Source organism: Ptychodera flava (genome assembly GCF_041260155.1).
Source record: "Ptychodera flava strain L36383 chromosome 23 unlocalized genomic scaffold, AS_Pfla_20210202 Scaffold_23__1_contigs__length_28996876_pilon, whole genome shotgun sequence".
Lineage (NCBI taxonomy): Eukaryota > Metazoa > Hemichordata > Enteropneusta > Ptychoderidae > Ptychodera > Ptychodera flava.
The window spans coordinates 19244100-19265614 of record NW_027248277.1 but is presented as its reverse complement, the minus strand read 5'-3'; the positions used below and the strand labels follow the sequence as shown (position 1 = coordinate 19265614).

At 38.2% G+C, this 21515-nt stretch overlaps 1 protein-coding gene across 1 annotated transcript in view; it reads right to left on the bottom strand.

The window, feature by feature from the left end:
* Nucleotides 1-42: 42 nt before the first annotated feature.
* The window catches only part of LOC139123809 (uncharacterized), a 38505-nt gene continuing 17032 nt past the window's right edge, over nt 43-21515 (bottom strand). The window contains exons 5-18 of the mRNA XM_070689960.1: nt 13511-13741; nt 10390-10635; nt 9400-9645; nt 8969-9133; nt 8164-8343; nt 7816-7926; nt 6407-6501; nt 4747-4932; nt 4495-4563; nt 3549-3669; nt 2468-2623; nt 1400-1469; nt 763-904; nt 43-207 (exon numbers count right to left, since the gene is read on the bottom strand). Coding sequence (XP_070546061.1) covers nt 43-207; nt 763-904; nt 1400-1469; nt 2468-2623; nt 3549-3669; nt 4495-4563; nt 4747-4932; nt 6407-6501; nt 7816-7926; nt 8164-8343; nt 8969-9133; nt 9400-9645; nt 10390-10635; nt 13511-13741 — 2183 coding nt within the window. The remainder of the gene's footprint in view (nt 208-762; nt 905-1399; nt 1470-2467; nt 2624-3548; nt 3670-4494; nt 4564-4746; nt 4933-6406; nt 6502-7815; nt 7927-8163; nt 8344-8968; nt 9134-9399; nt 9646-10389; nt 10636-13510; nt 13742-21515) is intronic.

Genomic DNA, 21515 nt, shown 5'->3' with positions numbered 1-21515 from the left:
CGCCCTCATTATGAGATACTCTGCGATATGCCATTTAAGATTTCAACATGCCGTATGCGAAAATGTGAGCCGTATTGTATACAAACCAATGGTTTTCCTCCAATCGTCATGTCCAGTGCTACTATTGTTGGCAGAGAACACAAACAGGAAGTGGAATATTTGGTCGACTTTGCTTTGACAAGCGAGCATTCTTTGTAATTCCAAATCCTGCAGAAGGTAATTAACACTTATCATCATACAACTTTTCAATGTAAAGTGAAAAATATGTTGAGCTTATGTCGAATGTTACCTAAAATTGAAACCTTCGGTGAGACGTGCAATTTTGTCAGTGCATACTGTGCACTAAAAAGGTGAGAGAGAGAGAGAGAGAGAGAGAGAGAGAGAGAGAGAGAGAGAGAGAAATATTCTGAACGATAAACTTACAGTCGGGGTTTATTAAACTGCATCGTCACACATTTTGGCTTGTATGCATTCTAGGAATGATAGAAAGATGGTAATAACTTGTAAGTTGCTATTTAAACCTTGCGTAGGACTTTATATACATATATAATATATATATATATATATATATATATATATATATATATATATATATATATATATATATATATATATAACGATACATATGTATATGTGAGTACGTATGCACGTATCTATGTATCTATTCATGTTTCTTTGTGTCTCTTTGTGTCTATGCATGTATCTCTGAATTTTATGCAAATACACAAGTTTAAAAAGTCTAGAATGTAAAATATTTCTAACCTGCCTGTGGGGAATATCAAGGACCAGTGACCCACGTTTCAAATTTACATTGTTTCCACTGTAAGCTCTGACCATCACAACGGGGCTATTGACGGCTTGTTCTTTCCTCTTCACTGATATACCGATCTGCTTGTTCATACCTCTACGGAAAAAGTAAAAAACAAATCGTCATTGAATTTGATACATCTCAATCAATTATGATACAAGTTGTACAAGTACCATTTAACTATCAATTGGTTGGATCTTGAGGGATAAAGTATTGATGATATAGAGTGATTTCACCATAAATATAAGAGATAGAAAATATTTTAAAACGTATCTGGTCTTTTGGCACAAGGTACCGCAGAATGACATTCGAAACATAATATGGTCAAATCACGATTCAATTAATTAGGTAATGTCGCGAATATATGTAATTAGCGTTGGAGTGTGAGCTAAGATTATCGAAAGGAACTACGTATATATTGACAAGGTCATTTACTAAAATTAAGAATAACCCACATAAATTTCTTCAGTAATATCGCTACTGTCTCTTGTACATTAACAAATAGAAGAGAAGTCGTGCATCATATTGCCTAATGCCAAGTTTAAGCTATAATCCTTTCTCTGGAACATTGATTTACGTAGGTCAACTTACTTCTTCATATTTATGGGCAGCATCAGTCCGACTGGGTTATGATATACAAATGCTTCAACCACTGTAACACCTAACACAACGAATAGAAGGTATGGCCCATGATAAGACAACAGGTCTGATATATACAATGAGTGACTCGTTACACCGTTAGGAGATGATAAAGCACGTCAAAATGGGAAATTTAAATAAAGAAAACACATCTGTTTCAAGAATACGAATATATAAATCAAATGAAATAACCAGGTAACATTTATTGATCTAATATGCGAAAAATACATGATATTTTGGAACCTGTCACTTCAGTGATCTAGTACATATATTTTTACATCACTTTGTAGACCATGCGTGCCAAGACCAATGTTAAATACAACATTACATTGAAAGTTATGGCGGGATTGCTGATATTTTTGTCAACAGCTTGGTCATCTGGCTTGAATTTGTGTGAGAAAAGATAATATAAAGCTGAGTAGGGAGAGTAAGCTTTAACGATTTCTCACAGGACTCGCTCAAGGTGTACCTGGCTTTCTTGTGTATGCTTGCGGGTTAGAAGGAGCCATATCCAAGATATAATTAATCAATATGACAATTTAACTTGCCTTTCAAGTTATATGTGCTCGCAGTTTAGAAGGGGCCATATCCACATTATGATGTGATTGAATAAATAGGGCAATTGGAATGGATTTCTGAGTTTTGAGGGCCATATCAACTTTTTTCTGTTATTGAATCATGTGGGCAATGAACAATGCAAATAATACATGTAATATGCTAATTTCGATCTCCGTAAAGACTGTGAGTAATGGTCTTTAGATGAAAGTTATGACCGACCGGCATGGAGAGATGAGTTTGAAAAATGTTCATTACAGTTGTTTCAATCGAAAATTGAGATTCAGCTAGGCTGGTTTGTTGATCTAGAGCATGTGATAACGCCACGAAAAAAAACATCACCACGAGCAATATCTGCTACATAGAAAGTTGTAAACAGAAAGGTCGTATACTGAACATTATGATCACGTTTATGGAACTCGTGGGCACTGCTTAAATCATGTCATACCAGAAAATAGATTTTACCATCACTTTTCCATTGTTTACCGGAAGTGAATGTCAACTTGGTTGTCAACATTTCACTCGATTCTTCGGTATTTCTCCTCGATCGACCGTGGTGGCCATTTACCACCAGCGATTCCATCATCAAATCTGTGGTTTTGGTGTGAAATGCCTGGTATTCTGAAAAAATAGTAAAAATGAACTTTTTAGATCAGCGCACATTTTGCATATGAATGAGCCAAATTTACATAGAGAACATTAAGATTGTCGCGCAACACCTTGCATCTATAAGAAATGTTTTTATTAAACTTTTTCAGTAAAATCAATTTCCCAAACGACACAACTGAAAATCAGCTTATTTCTCTACTAACAAAACAAGGGTTATCTTTTAATGAACAACATGTAGACTATATTTTTACTTTATATATAAACAAAGAAATACCTAGTTATATTTATTATCAGCTACTATTATTATACTGTAATACTTTATCTTTTTTGGAGAAAAAATTGTACATATTTTTGTATCACACATTTATTGCCACAAATGTGATGTAAATCCTATATTTACAAGCAAGCCATAAAATGTTATTATTATTTAAGTCATTTTTCATTGAAAAAATTGCATGTACATGTACTTCTAATCGTACGACAAATATGCCAGTCATGTTTACATTCATACTATCATTATCACTGAACTCTGATCTGTAGTATTTGAGAACAGGATTAAAATTGGTAAGTCGATGCAAGTTTACTCATTTACATATATGGTTGTATTTACAATTCGACGTCCACATCTCTTTATAGATTTAGAGGAGCTTTTTCTCTGTGCAGCTACCTATTATCTGATTCACTACATGCAAAAAGACCCTAATGAGTATAAATGAAGTTTCTTCCCATTCACCAGGTAAATAAATATGTATATTGTACAGTGAACACTCAAAATATGAGAAGTTACTATACCCCCTCAAACGCAAAAAAAAAACCAAACCAAAAATAAAAATATACCACCCCCCTCAAAACAAAAACAAACAAACAAAGGGACAACACTTTACATATTAAATTTTTCCATTAAACGATAGCATATATTTCGTTCATAAGTTTGTACCTAGGTTTTGATATTTCAGGTAAACATCTAGATCTTCTGTCTGCATTAGGCTGTTCATATGGTCAGCAAACATCTGAAGATTCTCAAAAACTTTGACAGGTCCTTCGTGTACACCCAGCGTCTGTAAATAAGAAAGTATGTGATATTCGGGAGTTCGACGTCATCCAAATGTTAAGAGAATATGCACCCATTTCATTTTTTTGCTGCTAAGGAGGGCAAACAAGCGCGTTTGTGCTGTATACAGCTAAAATGTTTTGATTTGGACAGCCGATTTTCAAACCTACTGGGGTTTTCTCGGCCAAATATTAAACTGCTATTGAAATATTGTGAAATTTTGACATATATTGAACCTTTCTTCGACGAAAAGAAGCCCAACGTGTAAGTGAATAAACATCTGCCAAACTATTCAAAAATTCAAAAATAAACAGTGCTTCATTCCATTTTCCGTTTCCTTGTTAATTGTGTCATTTATGATGGATTATCGTTGTTGAAGCATGTTTAACTGTCGGGATGTTTGACTTAATTTTACTTAGTATCAATACTTTTTTGATTCAGTAAGTTCTGTAGGACCAAATGGCAAACTGCAATCTTAGCGGTTGATCGTCTCTGATTTGAGTAAGCATATATACTTAAACTTGAAAAGGAAAACTAAATACACTTTTAGATAAAAATCATCCTCATCATCATCATCATGTAACAGTATTTATGTTTGCTTGCTTCACACTGATTTATTATATATCGTTTTAATCAACACATCTCTTATGTTTGATTTATAATAAAAAAATTCCCTACAGAGACACTGTCTTACAATGAGAGTCAAACTTCCTTGTCAGTATTGTTTCCTTCTCTGCTTGATGATTCTAGGAAATTTTGATCGTATTCTGCCTTGTTGAACCGAAGGAACCGACACGTTGCATGCTTGGCTTGTGAAAAAAACCCCACTTACCTGATGAATGTTCTGCCATGGGCTTGCTTTGTCTGCGGCCAATAAGACATTTGCCACTTCAATGTATGCCTAGAGTGACAGAAGGATGTTTGAATACGAATTTTCGTTATCTCATAATAAGGTTTAAGATGGCAGGCAACAACAATCAAAATGGCGGACTACAACGTCTATACAAACTCTAGCCGTAATCATTGACGAACCAAATGTTCAAGAGAAGACACCATAAACACTTATACTGACAATCCAGCTCACCTTGATGTACATTATTTTTTGCTCTTTGGTGCCGTTCATTAACATGGGATTTCTTTCCTCCAGTTTGTGAAGTATATCTGCAGCCATGAGTAAGTCACCACCGAATGTGACATTCTTGCTCGACAAATATATAAAGGTGGTACCGATCAGCTTGCTGGCATCGGTGAAAAGTGATATATTTCGAGCCTGTTAATTGAATGGAAAAAGTATACAATAAGCCCATACTCAGTTCACTGTCCGTATCTCAAGACGAGAAAAATAGAAGTCACCCTTTGCTATCGTAAGTCAGAGTTATTGAAGGGAAACAGTCGTCGGAACTGCGCCTGTGCGCCTGTCATTTTTACAAATTTATAATACATTTCGTACTCGATATCTAGATGCACCTCGTCATCATAGCTGTAACATTTAATATAGATTATGACAGACATGGTTTAACTTTAATGAATCACCATCGTACCTTTGATACAATGTTTACATTGATCGTATGGGACCCATACTACTTTGGGCGCAGTTCCTACAACTGTTTTTTTGGAAAGGTCTGTATATGGGATTTTCAGACATCCTAAAACGTAAGACACGCAAGTTTTCACTGGACAAAATGCTTGATATACGTTCAGTATATTTACGTACAATCACGTATACGGAACACAACATTACTTGCATATGTAACGTATATCTTTGTATATGGAGCATTCCAATACGTTGATATGCGTAGCGTATATCTATGCAGGTCATAAGTATACTTAACTTAGATCTTTGCACACAAAGAGTACACTGTAGTTTTGCATTTTATTAGTATACGTTCTGTATACTTAACGTATTTGGTACATGTACAGAATCAGTTTATGTGTACATGTGATTGTATACCAATCATTTTACCCAGTGCTTAGCTTTACATAATTATTACCATGTTACATGAGAATCTGTGTAGAAACGTGCCTGATAATAAAAGAGTGTTTAAACAAAGGTTTTGATGTAGAAATGCTACCTGACAAAGCCCTATTGAATTTTTTGTTTTCTTAAAGCCTCGAAAACCTATGAGTATGGAGATGCAAACAAAGAATTCAATTACTTTGGCCCAATTACCTAGCGAGCAGCTCGTACATATAGTAATGGGGAATTTTGAATTCAGCCATGCAATTTGTCGTAGTACTGTGTAGATATTGGGTTTTTGTCAGCCAATGTACTTACCACTTTATTTCATCCTCCTTTTATTGCTGTGTTTTATAAACGTACTTAAAACTCAAGTTTCTTCTGTATTGTTTTTTTCGCTGTGATTTAAGGTAGAACGCACCTCGGGGACAGATATTCGGGCCTTCAAATTTTATCAATTTTCTTCTGACCTACCACTTGTTGGGGCTCATTTTGAAGCTCTTGGCAAAAGAAAGGTTTTTACCGCCTTAGTTTTTCGAAAATCTAAATTTTTATTTTTTCCCATAGAGTTAACACAGGGATGGCGGCCATTTTGAATTTCAAATATCGAGAAATCGCAAGTTATTTGTCTCTCTAGTGCCAAAATTTGCACGGTGACCCTGATTTTTATTCTTGCTTCGGTAAGAGAATGGTTGAAAATTTCACTGAGGAAAGTTTGAGCGAAAGTTTAAGTCTTTCATTTTCGAGGTGCATATTACCTTAAATGGGACAAGTGTTTAAAACTTACCCCATGTAAGACCTCGGCCAATACTTCAGATTGGCAGTACGCTGATTCCACTGCTAACCAGTACCCAAGCTTATCGCATTCCCGACGGATGAGGCCTGCATGGAAGTACAAGAAAGCTCTGCTTACAAATGTCATCTCCATCGTTGTGTCAAGTAACACAATTATCCCTTTTGCGATATGGTAATATATGCAACTGAGAGGGCCCCTTAACTTGCACTGAAGATTAATTCTGAAGCATTTAGCATTTATTCATAAAATAATTGAACACTTTTAAATGCATAAATACATTCAATAGATTATTAGAAAGTTGAATGGATTTTTTGACACTTTGGTTTTAGAGTTGCATCTTTGCGAAATCTGGACTTGTACAATGACGTACTAGAGTTGCTACTTTGTCTGTTTTGCTTCAAACTTCATTAGTCCTTTAAGCGCCAACGTCAATTTTTGTCGCGTTTATAAAAATATACTGTAGTCGATATTTCTAAGATTTTTGCAAAAGTTTTGATATAAAAATGTAGCCAATGAAATATGATGTCCATTTGGTCAAAAATTATCAAAACATTTCAAAAAAATTCATAAAAACTTGTAAAATGTGGCAGTAAAATGTGGGAGGAAAAAATTACAGCACTCAAAGGGTTCATAAGAAGACATAGTCCTGATTATCTATTCTGTGAAGTATAAGCCTGTGCAGTTCCATTTAGTATATCTGGACATTTTTTCTATCTGCCTTCCAGTTTGAATTAAGAAATAAGCTACTTAACACTGTACATTTTAATATATATTATAATTCCTGCTAGGAGTGGATAAATCATAGTTTGAAGATAATCGTTTCGTGTAGCATCATGCTATGCGTCAGGCATCGTGCTCAAATCATCTGTATACGCTTCTTCTGGGACTGTGGTTGTTGAATGCACATTTTCATTTCCATGAAGTTTCTCCTACACGACTGTGGTAATGCACGCCATACTTCTTTTCTATTTTTACATCCATCGTTATGTAGGTAGCGTCAATTTACCATCAATTTACCATACGTTACCATCAGTTACAAACAATTTACAGTGAAAATCGCATTGCCTATATTAATACAACTTCTGTGTGAAAGATATCCGTTTAACAATTTATTATGAAGCCTTGTAGATGTTAAATTAATATACAGACCGATATCTAGTAAACTGGATTGAAAAAGAAATTGATAGTGCTGTCTTTTCTAACTTACGTAGCGGCATTTCTTTGTAAACCATTATATTAATCATCATATTTCACTATTACTTGTTGTTGACTAGCTCTTATCAAAATGAAACTAGAAGGCCGACTAAGAATGAATGCCATCCTGGTCAACTGTTTAGTAGATTAGTTGATATAGCCTTCAGGTGCAAAGAGTCATTGCGTATGTATTGACGCGTGCTCACCCCTTGTTCCATTTGGACATCGTTGCCAGTCGGTTGTGCAGGCAGCCTTCGTAGCTGGCCATAGAATACCAAAATCGTCAACTTGTTGTGGACAGAACGAGTCACTTTTTCCTGATACAAATTATGAAAAAATGTCATGCAAGGTCAAACACGATAACAAACCAAAGACAAATTACAAGGTCATGTCTCCTGAAAATACGCCAACAACATGATAGCTTTAACTATGCCGGTACTGAATTATTAAGACAGATAGACAGATGATCAGGCAAAGAAAAGAGACAGAGGAAAGATAGAGATGCAATGCATTGACAATGTTCCATGCTGAACAGACTTGGGCGATTTTATTACCTATTGCACACTTGGTATCGTCCACCATTGTGTCTTCGGGAAGATCTGGCTGGCATTTTCCATTAAATCGTCTGTAGTGTGGTACACACAGACAGGAGAAGTTTCCGATAGCATTTACGCAATATTCAGTTCCATTTGTGACGTCACAATCGTGTTTATTTTCCACACATTCGTCCAAATCTACAGAAAAAAGAATATATTAAGTTACAACGCGGATATTCGGGCTCTCCAAGCTTTACAATTCTTTCCTGGTATACCATAAGGGGAGGCTCATTTTATGGTTTTTTGGTGTAAGAATTTTTTTTTTACCGTTGTAGTCTTTCGAAAGTAGAAGATTATTTTTTACCCATAGAGTTAACACTAGGATTGGGGCCATTGTGAATTTCAAATATTAGGCAATCTAAGGTAATTTCGTCTCTCTGTCAAATTTTGCACGGCAACCCTGATTTTCATTCTTGATTTGGTGAGAGAATTGTTTAGAGCATCATTGAGGAAAGTGTTAGCAAAACTGTAAGTCTTTTACTTTCGAGGCACATACTGCCTTAAGCGGCGAGAATGTTTTCGTTCCGAACATATTCATTGAAAAGTCTCTGTGACCTATGGCCTTAAAAAGAATCTGAGTCACTCATTTTGTTACATGTTAAGTAATGACACTCTGGAAAAGACGGCAGCCGTCTCAAAATGGCTTTCTTATAACTGAAGTAAATAAACCTAGGCGATTAGATATTGTTCCTTAATAAAAAAATTAAAAAAACAGGAGCTATTATTGATCAGTAGGAATCATTGTATACTAAACATCACTCACCTACACAGACTGGTAGTGTACCATTCAACTTTCCATCGATACAACGGAGAAATGGACTTCTGTCTGGTTTAAATCCAGGACGACAGAAGACAGAAAAAATATCATCATGAACAATACTACCTGTCCAGACGGAATGGAAACCTCTGAGTTGCACACGACACGCCCCTACAGGAGAAACAAGGATTCGGAATAAGTAACATATTGCAATATAATAGCGCTAGTTGTTCTACACTTGACCAAGTGCATAAGTCACACCTTTGTCTCTGTCTCTGTCCTTGAAGATTGTTGAGATGTCTGTAAACCTACAGCTTCCTCTTGTAGGCACATAGAGAATGAAAATTTAACGAAGTTTGCTGTAATGTTTAAAAATGTATACTTTTATTGACTGTATTGATATACTGGGAAATCGTTACATTTTGATGATGACATACCTATCACTGTTATATTAAAAGAACACGACACGTTATTTGCTGATGAATCTGTGAAGATATACGTCACTTCCGTTGCTCCTTGAGGAAAGCAGTCCCCCGGTGCAGCAGTTCTGTTGCGGAAAAGTGTTCCAGAGTTGTCATCGGCTGTTGGCTCCTCCCAGAAGATATTTACGCAGGTTGTCGCAAAATGTGGTTGCTTTACCTCTCTGCTGCAGCATGGTGACGTGATATTTGGACTGTCAACGTCTATTTTGTATAAGTGATATGATTGATAGAAATAAATGGATTCACTTTAAATAGTTATGAAATCATAGCAATTTTCTGAAGGTTTATTGTGACTGTAATAAAAAATCAATGACCTAAATTATGAAATCTTGCTGTGTTATAGTATCAAGCCCAGTAAAAACAGAATGAAAGACGTGCAAATAATGGTACGTCGAAATTTCTGAAGGTCTGTATTTTCCATCAACAGTATATATAACAAGTACATGGACAGCTTTGATAGAGTACCGCCCCACCCGGCCATTAGGAAGTCCATAAGCATAAAAAAACAACTAAAGCAAGTAGGTAAATCAAATATAATTCGTAGAAACACATATATGGCAGACAAATAGACAGACAGATATACACAGACAAGCAGACAGATAGGAAGGAAGGCGTGCAGGTATGTGTAAATCAATGCTTGCATATAGACACACATGATTTAATACATTTGCATTTGAGGTAGTATGAGCTAGATAAGTGATAGCCTTAACGTTTTGCTCAAACTTTCCTAAAGGGATCGTTCGACCATTCTCATGCAAAATCAAGAATAAAAAAAAATGGGGAAACACCTTGAAAATTTTGGTACTGGAGAAACAAATCACCCGTCGTTTACTCATATTTGAAATTCAAATTCAAATTTAGGATTCAGTTTAGAAAATGTATACTCGTATCAGCTGTATTTGCAGACTAAAAAATTAAATCGTCACATTTTTATAATCACATTACCTATTACTGTTATATCCACAGAACATGACACGGTATTTTCCGATGAATCCCTAAAGGTATATGTCACTTCCGTAGTTCTTAGTGGAAAGCAATCTCCCGGTGCAGCAGTTCTTGTACGAAAAACTGTACCAGAGTTGTCATTGGCTGTGGGCTCCTCCCAGGAGACATTTACACAGGGTGTCATATAATGTGGAAGTTGTACCTCTTTGCTGCTGCATGGTGACGTTATAGTCGGACTTTCCACGTCTGCAATGTGAAATTGGAATGGTTCGTACTTAAATCTCTGGGAGACACTGGATTGGTATTTCCAAATTATGCTTTAATAATATAACACGTCCTGACACGATACAGAGAGCTAACACAACCCAAAAACAATATGGCCACCTCACTCCAGTCTACCCAGCATTCCCCTGTTCCTCAAGTACCAGAGAGGGCGCCATCCAACTTAACCATCTAAGTACAAATAAATGGATTTGCTTGAACACACCCGCAACTACTTTTGGATAATTGGATCATTATGTTTGAAATTTCTCAAACGCGTTAGGTGCCCTATAGCTGAATGTTGCGACATTACAGATTACTCATAAGGACAAATGTGTAACTTATAAAGACAAGCGACCTAGCGGCCGATATAGCTCCGCTGTGTTTATGTAGAGAATAACTATTTTTGACACATGTTGATGAAGAAGGTGAAAATCTTTGATAGCTCAATGCAGTGGCCAGAAAAAAGTGGCTAAAATAGCTGCAAAATACACAATTGAAGATTTCATCATACTTTGAATATATCACATCGGATCATCCCTAAGAACATGTCAACCAAAGCTATCTGATGAGTAGTTTTTTGAGAATAAATTTTTCTGACCAAAAATGGCAACAATTGCCCCCCCCAAAAAAAAATGCAGATTTCATCATAATTTCAAAAGATCAAATTTTGTTCATCTATAGAAACCTGTATACCAAATTTCAAAGCTGTTAGACCAGTACTTTTTGAGAAATATATATTTTGACCAAAAATGGCTAAAATTGCCCAAAAAATTCAAAATTGCAGATTTCATCATAATTTCAAAAAATATCATTTAGTTCATCTATAGAAACCTGTATGCCAAATTTCAAAGCTATCAGATGAGTACTTTTTGAGAAACACATTTTTTGACCAAAAATGGCTAAAGTTGCCCCCAAAATACAAAATTACAGATTTCATCAGAAATTCAATATATATTACTTAGCTCATCTGTAGGAACCTGTATACCAAATTTCAAAGCTTTCAGACCAATACTTTTTGAGAAACACATTTTTGACCAAAAATGGCAAAAATTGCCCAAAATTACAAAATTGCAGATTTCATCATAATTTCAATAAATATCATTAAGGTGATCTGTAGGAACCTGTGTACAAAATTGCAAAGCTATCAGATGAGAAGTTTTGGAAATACACATTTTTTGACCAAAAATGGCAAAAATTGCCCCAAAAATACAAAATTACAGATTTCATCAGAAATTCAATATATATTACTTAGTTCATCTATAGAAACCTGTATAGCGGATTTCAAAACTATCAGATCAGTACGTTTTGAGAAATACATTTTTTTACCAAAAATGGCAAAAATTGCCTTAAAAATGCAAATTTGCATATTTCTGCATAATTTTAACAAATCTGAAATAGATCATCCCTAGGGACATATGTACCAAATATCAAGGCTATCTGACTGGTAGTTTTGAAGAAGAAGATTTTTAAAGATTTTTTACAAAAAATGACAAAAATTGCCTTAAAAATACAAATATGCAAATTTCACCACGATTTGAAGAAATCTGACTGAAGTCACCCTAAGTAAACTGCATATCAAATTTCAAAGCAATCGGACAAGCGGTTTCAGAGGAGATGATTTTTTTAGCAAAAACACCAAAAAATGCCCAAAAATACAAATATGCAAATTTCACCACGATTTGAACAAACTGAAGTGAGGTTACCCCAAGTGAAGTGCATATAAAATTTCAAAGCAATTGGACTTGCAATTTCAGAGGAGAAGGCAATTGTTGACGGACGACGACGGACGACGATGACGACAATGGACGACGACGGACGACGACGGAAAATCAACCTATTTGATAAGCTCCGCGTCGCTGACAGCGGAGCTAAAAAGTGGATGAGGTTACATTTGAAGAATATATCGACACTACTTCACCATCCAATTATCCCAAAATAGTTCCAATCGTGTTCTTGATGAAATGCCAATTTTCTACAGGGTCATTCTGACTGTGATCAAAAATCAATGATCGGAACAATAATCTTGCTGAAAGACCTTGAACTTCAAGTCTTTTCAAGGCATTGAGTTTATGTGCCGTAGCCGGTAAATAATGTAGGTGAATAACATCAATTTATACATTATCTCAACATGAATTGCCAGGTTTTGTAACAATTATGTTTTACATTGAAAAGTCTATTGATCTTCTCTCAAACCATAGATCGCATTACAGTATGAAAGCAATTCGGAACAAAGTTAAATACAGACATATTATTGCTACGTCCAAATTTCTGAAGATTTGGTGGATTCAACTGTATGTCAACCAATTGCAAGTAAATGGATAGTTCTATCACAGCATCACGGAAACACGTCGATACATTTGGACAGACAAACAGACAGATATAGACAGACATATAGACAGACATATAGACAGACAGGCAGGCTGGTAGGCAGAAAAGGTGTGCATTTGTTTAAATAAATGTTCAGATGACTTAGATATCATGTATATTGAGAGTAGTATGCGCCTCGAAAGTGAAAGACTTAAAATTTTGGTCAAACTTTCCTTAAGGATATCCTTCAACCCTTCTCTTCACAATCAAGAAGCGGGGGTCACCATGCAAATTTTTATACTGGAGAAACAAATTACCGGACATTTACAGATCTTTAAAATTCTCAATAGCCGCCATCGCTATGTTAACTTGGGAGGAAAACAAAACGCTCGATTTTCGAAAAACACCGTGTAAGTTCTTCCTAAACATTTAAAATGCGCCCCCCAAAAATGGTAGATCAGAAAAGAATTGTAAAAGTGTGAGTGTTAGAATTTCTGTCCTCGACAAGAATACAACGATCATTATTCATTAATAGCACTGTGGGACTTACCTTTGATTGTCACAATGAAGGAACATCTGTACTTGTCCACGCTGCTGTACTCTGGCCAGCAATTTACCTTGGATTTTCCCATAGGAAAATGACTTCCAGGTGTTTGATCACACAGAACACTTGGATTCCCTATTGATATTCGGTGTAAATGCCACCAGGCTCTGCCTGAAGCTATCCCTGGTAAAGTTGTATTTTCCACGCTGATGTATTGCTTACAGTCACCTTCGAGTTCTGTAATATGCCATGCAAAGAAAAAATATCGTAAAAACAATCATTTGCGAAAAAAAGTTTCATTCTTGCTTCGATATACCAATGTATATTATATCTACTTTGTGTTAACATTTGATAGATTTGTCATAAACTTCTGAGCAACCAGAATACAACAAAGTGTTCTGTCGAATTAACCTTTTCTTGGAGAGACTAAAACTTACTTTCCGCTTGATCGTGCATTTTACAACTATTGAAATACCGACAGAATTACAAACCTACTTTCGAAGGGACCGCAATTTTCCTTGATTGCCGTCAGAAAATGCTGTCACATGCATATCTTGATACTGAAATTAAGAGTAAGTTCACGATTCTGATATCTACGACAAAGTTCGATTTATTTTGAAGGAGATTTGATCATTTTAGCAGTTTGAATCACCTCAACGATTTTGTGATATATCATTGAGATTAACACATGACAAAGGGAATTGCAAAGGTAGAGCAAACACTAGGGAAGTATATATATTTCAAGCCTTTATAATATTTAGCCTTACATAGATATTATTTACTACCTATAAATTAAAGGAATGTTTATCATTCTTTTTTAACTTCTGACGCTACGCGGAATGAACAATAAGTGTAAAACGGTGGCATGTTTATTTTGTGCTTGCAACCTATGTTTTGCAATCTCGCATAGTAATTTCAAATGAAAGCGAATACGGTTTCAAGATGTTCACGACGCTTGCACTACATCATAACTCGAACGAAAGAAATACACGCAGAGCATTACTGTACATCACTAAAGACGAATTAATGCTATTAAATTCCCTTTTCCTGCCGATATATTATATTCTATGTTTGTCACTCATGGTCAAATATAACATTAAAGCGCAGTGGTCGTCGCGCTGCGCATGCTCCTGAGGGGGGTTCCCCCCTTTTCAAAACATATTCAAGAATGCCGCACTAGGTTACGGGTTGATCATTATGTTTGCGATATTGCCGCTTGTTAAATGGTGGCTGATCTGTCACAAGCATACCAACTTACCAAATCTAACACGCAAGAAAAAGGTCAATTAATCTAAGTTAAACATCTGCTATATTGAACTCTAATTACACGCTGGATTAAGGTCACATTTGATCATGATTTTCTTGAATCAGTTGAATGGGGCTCGACTACTGTTATCGCTCGAACCATGGAGCTAAACACTTACCCGTACGCGCGTACATGTCAAGAGACTATCAATGACCGGCCTCTAGTCTACGACATCGCTTGCAAGGACGAGAGCTTTCATTTCAGGAGGCCCAACAGGAGTACAATTGACAAAAACGCAAGCTACAGAAATCTACAGCTCGCAGAGCAATGCCCGCTGCACCAAGAAGCATCTGTTCCGTGGTCTGCATGAACGTCGGTGTCAAGAGAACCGGGTATATGGCGCGCTACAGTCGGCTGTGGAGAACCCAACTCCACTACGAAGTTTACCCCGGTTGGGGGGGGGGGGTGCAAACGAGAATTCCGAGTACAGGTATCAAGTCAAGCGAAGGACCTTTCATAGGTTGAAAGAGGATTCAGACCTACCTGGCAATCAGGAGGTACAACAACGGAGTTTGCGTAGCACCGGTTGGCCTATACTAGCTACCCGTTGGATCACTGCCATGACCGTGCACAGGATCTCTCGATACGTCCTTACGTGTGGTCGTGCAATTTGCCTGCCAAATGCCGCAAAAACCTGGTCGTTTTGTCTATTGTTTGCTGTTGTTTGACTATTTCTTGCCACGTATTACTAGAAGAAGTTAGAAATGGTGATCAACAGTGGGTCGTGGGCCAAGTCGTCGCGGGGCCGGTACGTTGTGGGACCGGATTCTCTTCTATCCGTGTACGTCAACGTGGTGACCGTCTCCCTTATCGAAGCAACAGCATCTCCCGTGTCCTGCTCTGGCTTGCCGATCATGGTCTTGAGTGTAATTTTTGTGTTAGGCATTGTGCTTGTTGCTGGTCTACATATGTATACAATGTTGATCATTTTAGGGATGTATTTTTACTGTACTGTACCACAGAGAAACATAGACAGAGTGGCAACACTTGCACATGCCTTTTGTTCCATGGTCGTCTCGGTAGACTATTGGCTTTTCATATTAAAATGAGCTTCAAAGGTGTTAAACTTTTTGGAGGCTTTGTTTGTGGTTGATAATTACACGAGATTATGCGAAAAATACGACGAGATGGCATCGTACTGCCAGTCGCGTAGCAACCATGGTTACTTTGTGAGCTCTCAGGCCATAAACACTGCTTCACGCCAATCAAAACATAACACGCCAGCAGTTTCATAAACATGTATTCCTTGACGCACGTGTAAAAGACGGTATGACTGACCGTAAACCATTGAGTAAAACCAGACTGTATCGATAAAAGACTTTCAAATTTGGTTCAAACACACTCATTATGTAGCGCGCAAGCAAATTCCTTAAGACTCAAAATTATTTGTCTGCAACTACTATGCAATAGTCGTCTACAGCTGATATTCCGTAATGCGTTCCCTCTTAAATAAGACGAAGCAAATATCCGATCTAAGTTTCACGTGGTTTATTCGAATATAGGCATGTCTTCCAGACTGAGAACAACAAATTCTCTGAGTAGAATGTTGTACTACAAACGTTGAGAACGTTTGGGAACGATTAACTGAAAACAAATCAAAACAAAAGGATACAGGAAGTGAGAACTAAGCTACGTTCACACTATGACACAGGAAGTAAATACTCTTTTTGACCAGGAAGTAAATACACTCTATAACACAGGAAATTAGAAACAGGAAGTAACTAACAGGAAGTAATACTCCCTCTAAAATGACTCAGGGGTCAAAGGTCATAATAGGTGGGGTGGTCACGTGACCCACCTCAGTAAACGCCCTCTAACGGTGACTGAACGTTTACTTTGGTCGACAAAATCTCATTTGCATAAAAGCAGCCCTGACTTAATGAACAATTAGCTGCTTTGAAACAATCACTAACTCAAAGTTGCATAAGAAACTGCGGTCTCACTTTATAATACTTGCTTGGAGGAGCTGCTAAATAAGCATGCACCGGTTCGAAAACGTGTCATCACCCTGCGTCCGGACTCCAAGTGGTATAACACTGACATATCTGCAGCCAAGAAACTCCGACGTAAATTAGAAAACAAGTGACGGCACAACAAGCTTGAAATCAACCGAGAAATTTTCCGCAGCCAGTGTAATAAAATCGACTGATTAATTCGTCATGCAAAGACCAGGTATTACACCAAACTCATTGAGGAGAAAAGTCATGACCACAAAGCTCTTAACAGGATCGTTTCCAACTTAACTACAGTCATACCTCCTGGTTCAAGTCACTCACCTGTAAATGCCCCAAATATTTTCAGCAAATATTTCATAGAGAAAATCGTCAACATACGTTTGAATCTGGATGCAGCACCCAGCGCCTATCAACCTTCTGTAAATTCTTCAACTCCATCATCATCATCACTTTCGTCCTTCTCACCAGCAAGTCAGGAGGAAATCAAGAATATGATAATGTCATCTCCATCGAAATCTTGCAGCCTTGACCCAATCCCCACAAACCTAGGAGTCATCGACACACTTGTGCCAGCCATCAACACCATCGTCAACCTTTCACTGAACACTGGGATTGTTCCGAGCTCATTTAAATCAGCAGTTGTTACTCCATTACTGAAAAAACCTTCACTTGATCCAGACATCCTGAAAAATTACAGACCCATCTCTAACCTTCCATTCATCTCAAAAGTTACAGAAAAAGTAGTTGCCAAGAGACTCAATGCCTATCTCAACAGTAATTCACTTCTTGAACCGCTCCAATCTGCCTACAGAAAATTCCACAGTACTGAAACTGCACTTCTAAAGATCCACAATGACATTACTCTCTCCCTCGATGCTGGGCAATATGTTATCCTTGTAATGCTTGATTTATCTGCAGCGTTTGACACCATCGACCACAACGTTCTGCTTTTGCGCCTCGCTCATCTGGGTATTCAAGGTACTGCCCTCAAGTGGCTTTCATCATATCTCACCAATCGATACCAGTCCGTCATAATCAATGGTCATTCGTCACAATCAACTCCACTTCAATTCGGTGTTCCACAGGGATCAGTTCTAGGCCCGCTTTTATTCACTCTCTATACTACACCCCTTGGACAGATAATCCGAAACCACAATCTTAAATTTCACCAATATGCAGATGATAACCAACTGTACTTGGCCTTCACAAAAATCAATATTCCAACAGCAATTTTCAAATCGAAGATTGTCTGGTTGACATTAAGATTGGATGACATCAAACAAATTACAACTCAACGATGGCAAAAAAGAAATCCTCCTTATTCGTTCACGATATGATCACTCACCAACCACCAGTGACAGCATTCAAGTTGGATCAAGCTCCATTCAACAAGCAGACACAGCACGCAATATTGGATTCCTGTTTGACAGTAGCCGCGATTTCAAGAAACACATAATTCAGACCTGTCAGAGTATCTATCTACTTATTCATCGTAATGGATTCGTTAGGAAATATCGCTCTCAACAGATTTGTCTGGCTTTGGTGTATTCAGCTATTTCTGCCAAGCTAGACTACAACATCGCCCTACTCTATGGTTTACCGAACTCATACATCAGATTATACAGAGATTACAAACGTCGGCTGCCCGTCTCATCACAAAAACAAGGAAAAGGGATCACATTACACCAATCCTGAAGGAACTTCACTGGCTCCCCGTGTCTTACAGAATTCAGTTCAAAATCCTACTTCTCACATATAAATCAATACATGGACTCGCTCCTTCATACCTGGCTGAACTCATTGAAGTCAACACCCCTAGCAGATCTCTCCGATCAAGTCTACAAACCACACTTAAAGTTCCACGAACTCGGTTAAAATCATACGGTGACAGATCCTTCTCCTATTCCTCATCAATTCTATGGAACAAACTGCCAGCTCCTCTTCGATCAGCCCCGGACATTCGCACTTTCAGATCTCTGCTTAAGACTCATTTCTTCAAGAGAGCTTACCTGTGACCTAGTGTAAAGCGCCAGTGAACATTGCTGATGGATACTAGGCGCTATATAAATTATTTATCCTATCCTATCCTAAGAATACAATCACTAAAATCTACTTTAACTAAAGGGTCTCAAAAAGTTGTACTATAAATGTAATCAGAGTCGTTGAATGTGTCCATTATAGCATTCATTGTTCGCATACTTCAATCAGTCCTTGAGGCCTTTTGTTAGGCACACGTGCTCTTAGAGTCTCACAATGGAATAAGGCTATTCAATGTTCCTTCAAGAATGTCTGCTTTAAAGTCACAAAAGAATCAACTGAATGGCTTACCGATTTTGTGTTGGGTTGTATAAGACTATCGCATCAACAGGTTCAAAGCTGTTTCATCAAAATGGTCTTTACAAGCAATCTTGGCGAGAACTATAGCCGGTCACTTTCAGAGACATGTCCACTCTCTGAAGGTCTAACTTAAAGTGACTAGAAGCACGCTTGGAATGGGTGCATGTGCGCAATGCATAATACAAAAGGTAAACATTGAAGGACGGAAGTTGATGGTGACTCATGACTTTGAATTTGAACTATGGCCAAATAAGGGGATGTTGATTTTGACCGTAACATTCCGGTCCCCTAATTGTGTAGATGTGACTCGGAACAATTATAAATCCAATATTCTAACTGGTCAAAATTCAATCTAACTAAACAAACATGAATAATATACTGTTCATATATCACTAATAAAAAAGATTAAAGTTCTTAGCTGTTCTTGTGTCCTTCAGATGAATCTTCAATGGCGTCGGCCTCCAGGAGCACACACAACTTATCCACTGGACGTCGTAGAGTAGTCGCTCTGGTCTTGACTTCTGCAAACCTGACGAGTCCCTTCTTGTCTTTCATCACTTCGGTGATTCTGCCCATGGACCAGGAGTTCCTCGGCGCTGTGTTGTCGACGATCAACACCACGTCTCCAACGTTGAGGTTTCTTCTGATCTCGAGCCACTTCTGTCTCTCTTGTAGCAACGGGAGATATTCTTTCATCCATCTCTTCCAGAATATATCTGCCAGGTACTGCACTTGTCTCCATCGACGGCGTACGTAGTTGTCATTCTTCTGAAACAAGCCGGGTGGCAGGGCCTGTTTTGGTTTCAGCATTAACAGGTGGTTGGGTGTTAATGCCTCTAGATCGTTCGGATCTTCTGACAGCCTGGTGATTGGTCGGCTGTTAATTATGGCTTCCACTTTGCAGAACAGCGTTCGGAGTGCTTCATCTGACATGCGAAGTGGTTGTTCTTTGAGCAAGGAAAATATTATTTTCCTTATGGTTCTGATATGACGCTCCCATACTCCTCCAAAGTGGGAACCTGCCGGGGGGTTGAATTCCCATTTGATGTCTTGTTGGTGGAGCATCTCAGCTATCTTCTCTTGGTTCCACCTCCTGATACTTTCCTTCAGCTCTTTGTCGGCTGCGACGAAGTTAGTCCCGTTGTCTGATCTGATGGACCTAACTTGTCCTCTTCGTGCTATAAATCTTCTGATGGCGTTGATGCACGAATCTGTATCTAATGAGCAGGCTACTTCTAAGTGTACCGCACGAGTCGCCATACATGTGAAGATCGCTCCGTACCTCTTCTCAGTGACACGGCCACGTTTGACCTCCAGTGGTCCGAAGTAATCTACACCTGTGCGAGTGAATGGTGGCTCTTCGGGGGTGATGCGGTCCTCAGGTAGGTCTTACATCTTCTGCTCACAAACTTTCGCTCTATATTTTCTACAGATGACACATTTGGTTACGAGGTTGCGGATTGCTGTAGGCGCCCGTAGAATCCAATATTTCTCTCTTAGCTTCGCCAGCATCGAGTTCCTTCCAAGATGTCCGACTTCTTTGTGGGTTTCTTGGAGTATGATTGTTGACACTGGTGAGTCTTTAGGCAACACTATCGGGTGCTTGCTGTCTGGTGACACTGAGGCACGTTCCAGGCGTCCGCCAACTCGTATTATTCCTTTATCCAAAATTGGGTCCAGCTTATATAATGGGCTGTATCTCCTGACTTGCTTCTTTCGTTGTAGGAGTGCCATTTCATCTGGAAAATGCTTTCGCTGCACATACTTCATGATTGCATCTTCTGCCCTTTGCAGATTCTCTAGTGAAACAGGTGGGATTGTTGTTCCACAACTCTTCTGGCTAGTATCTGCATTGGTGTCTTCATCGCCTTCCTTTCTTTTGCGCATTTATCTTGAAGGTTTTTCTTCGCTAACAGGAACCATCCGACTATTTTCTTTAGTTTCATCATGCTGGAGTAGCGTAGTAAGATCTTCTCTACCCCAAACTCTTGCTCTACTAGTACGGTGCTGTACACGGATGCTTCCCGCTTGACTTCTGGGTCTTTATTACATAGCGCTCTGGAGATGTCCTGTTGTGTAGGCCATTCACTCTCTCGTTTCCACAGGAAATCTGGTCCGCGCAGCCATCTTTTGTTTTGCAGGAACTTGTCTACCGTTAGTCCCCTAGATGCGTCGTCTGCTGGGTTGGATTTTGTGTCGACGTACTTCCACTGTTTACTATCCGAACCTTCACGTATAATGTTGATCCGGTTGGCTACGAAGGTGTGGAATCGGGATGTTTCATTGGCGCAGTACTTGATCACCGATGTGCTGTCTGTCCAGAAGTATACCTTGTCGTTCTTAATGTCTAGTTCTTCCTCCAACATTCTGTTCATTCTCACGGCCACTGTAGCTGCTGTCAGTTCCAGGCGTG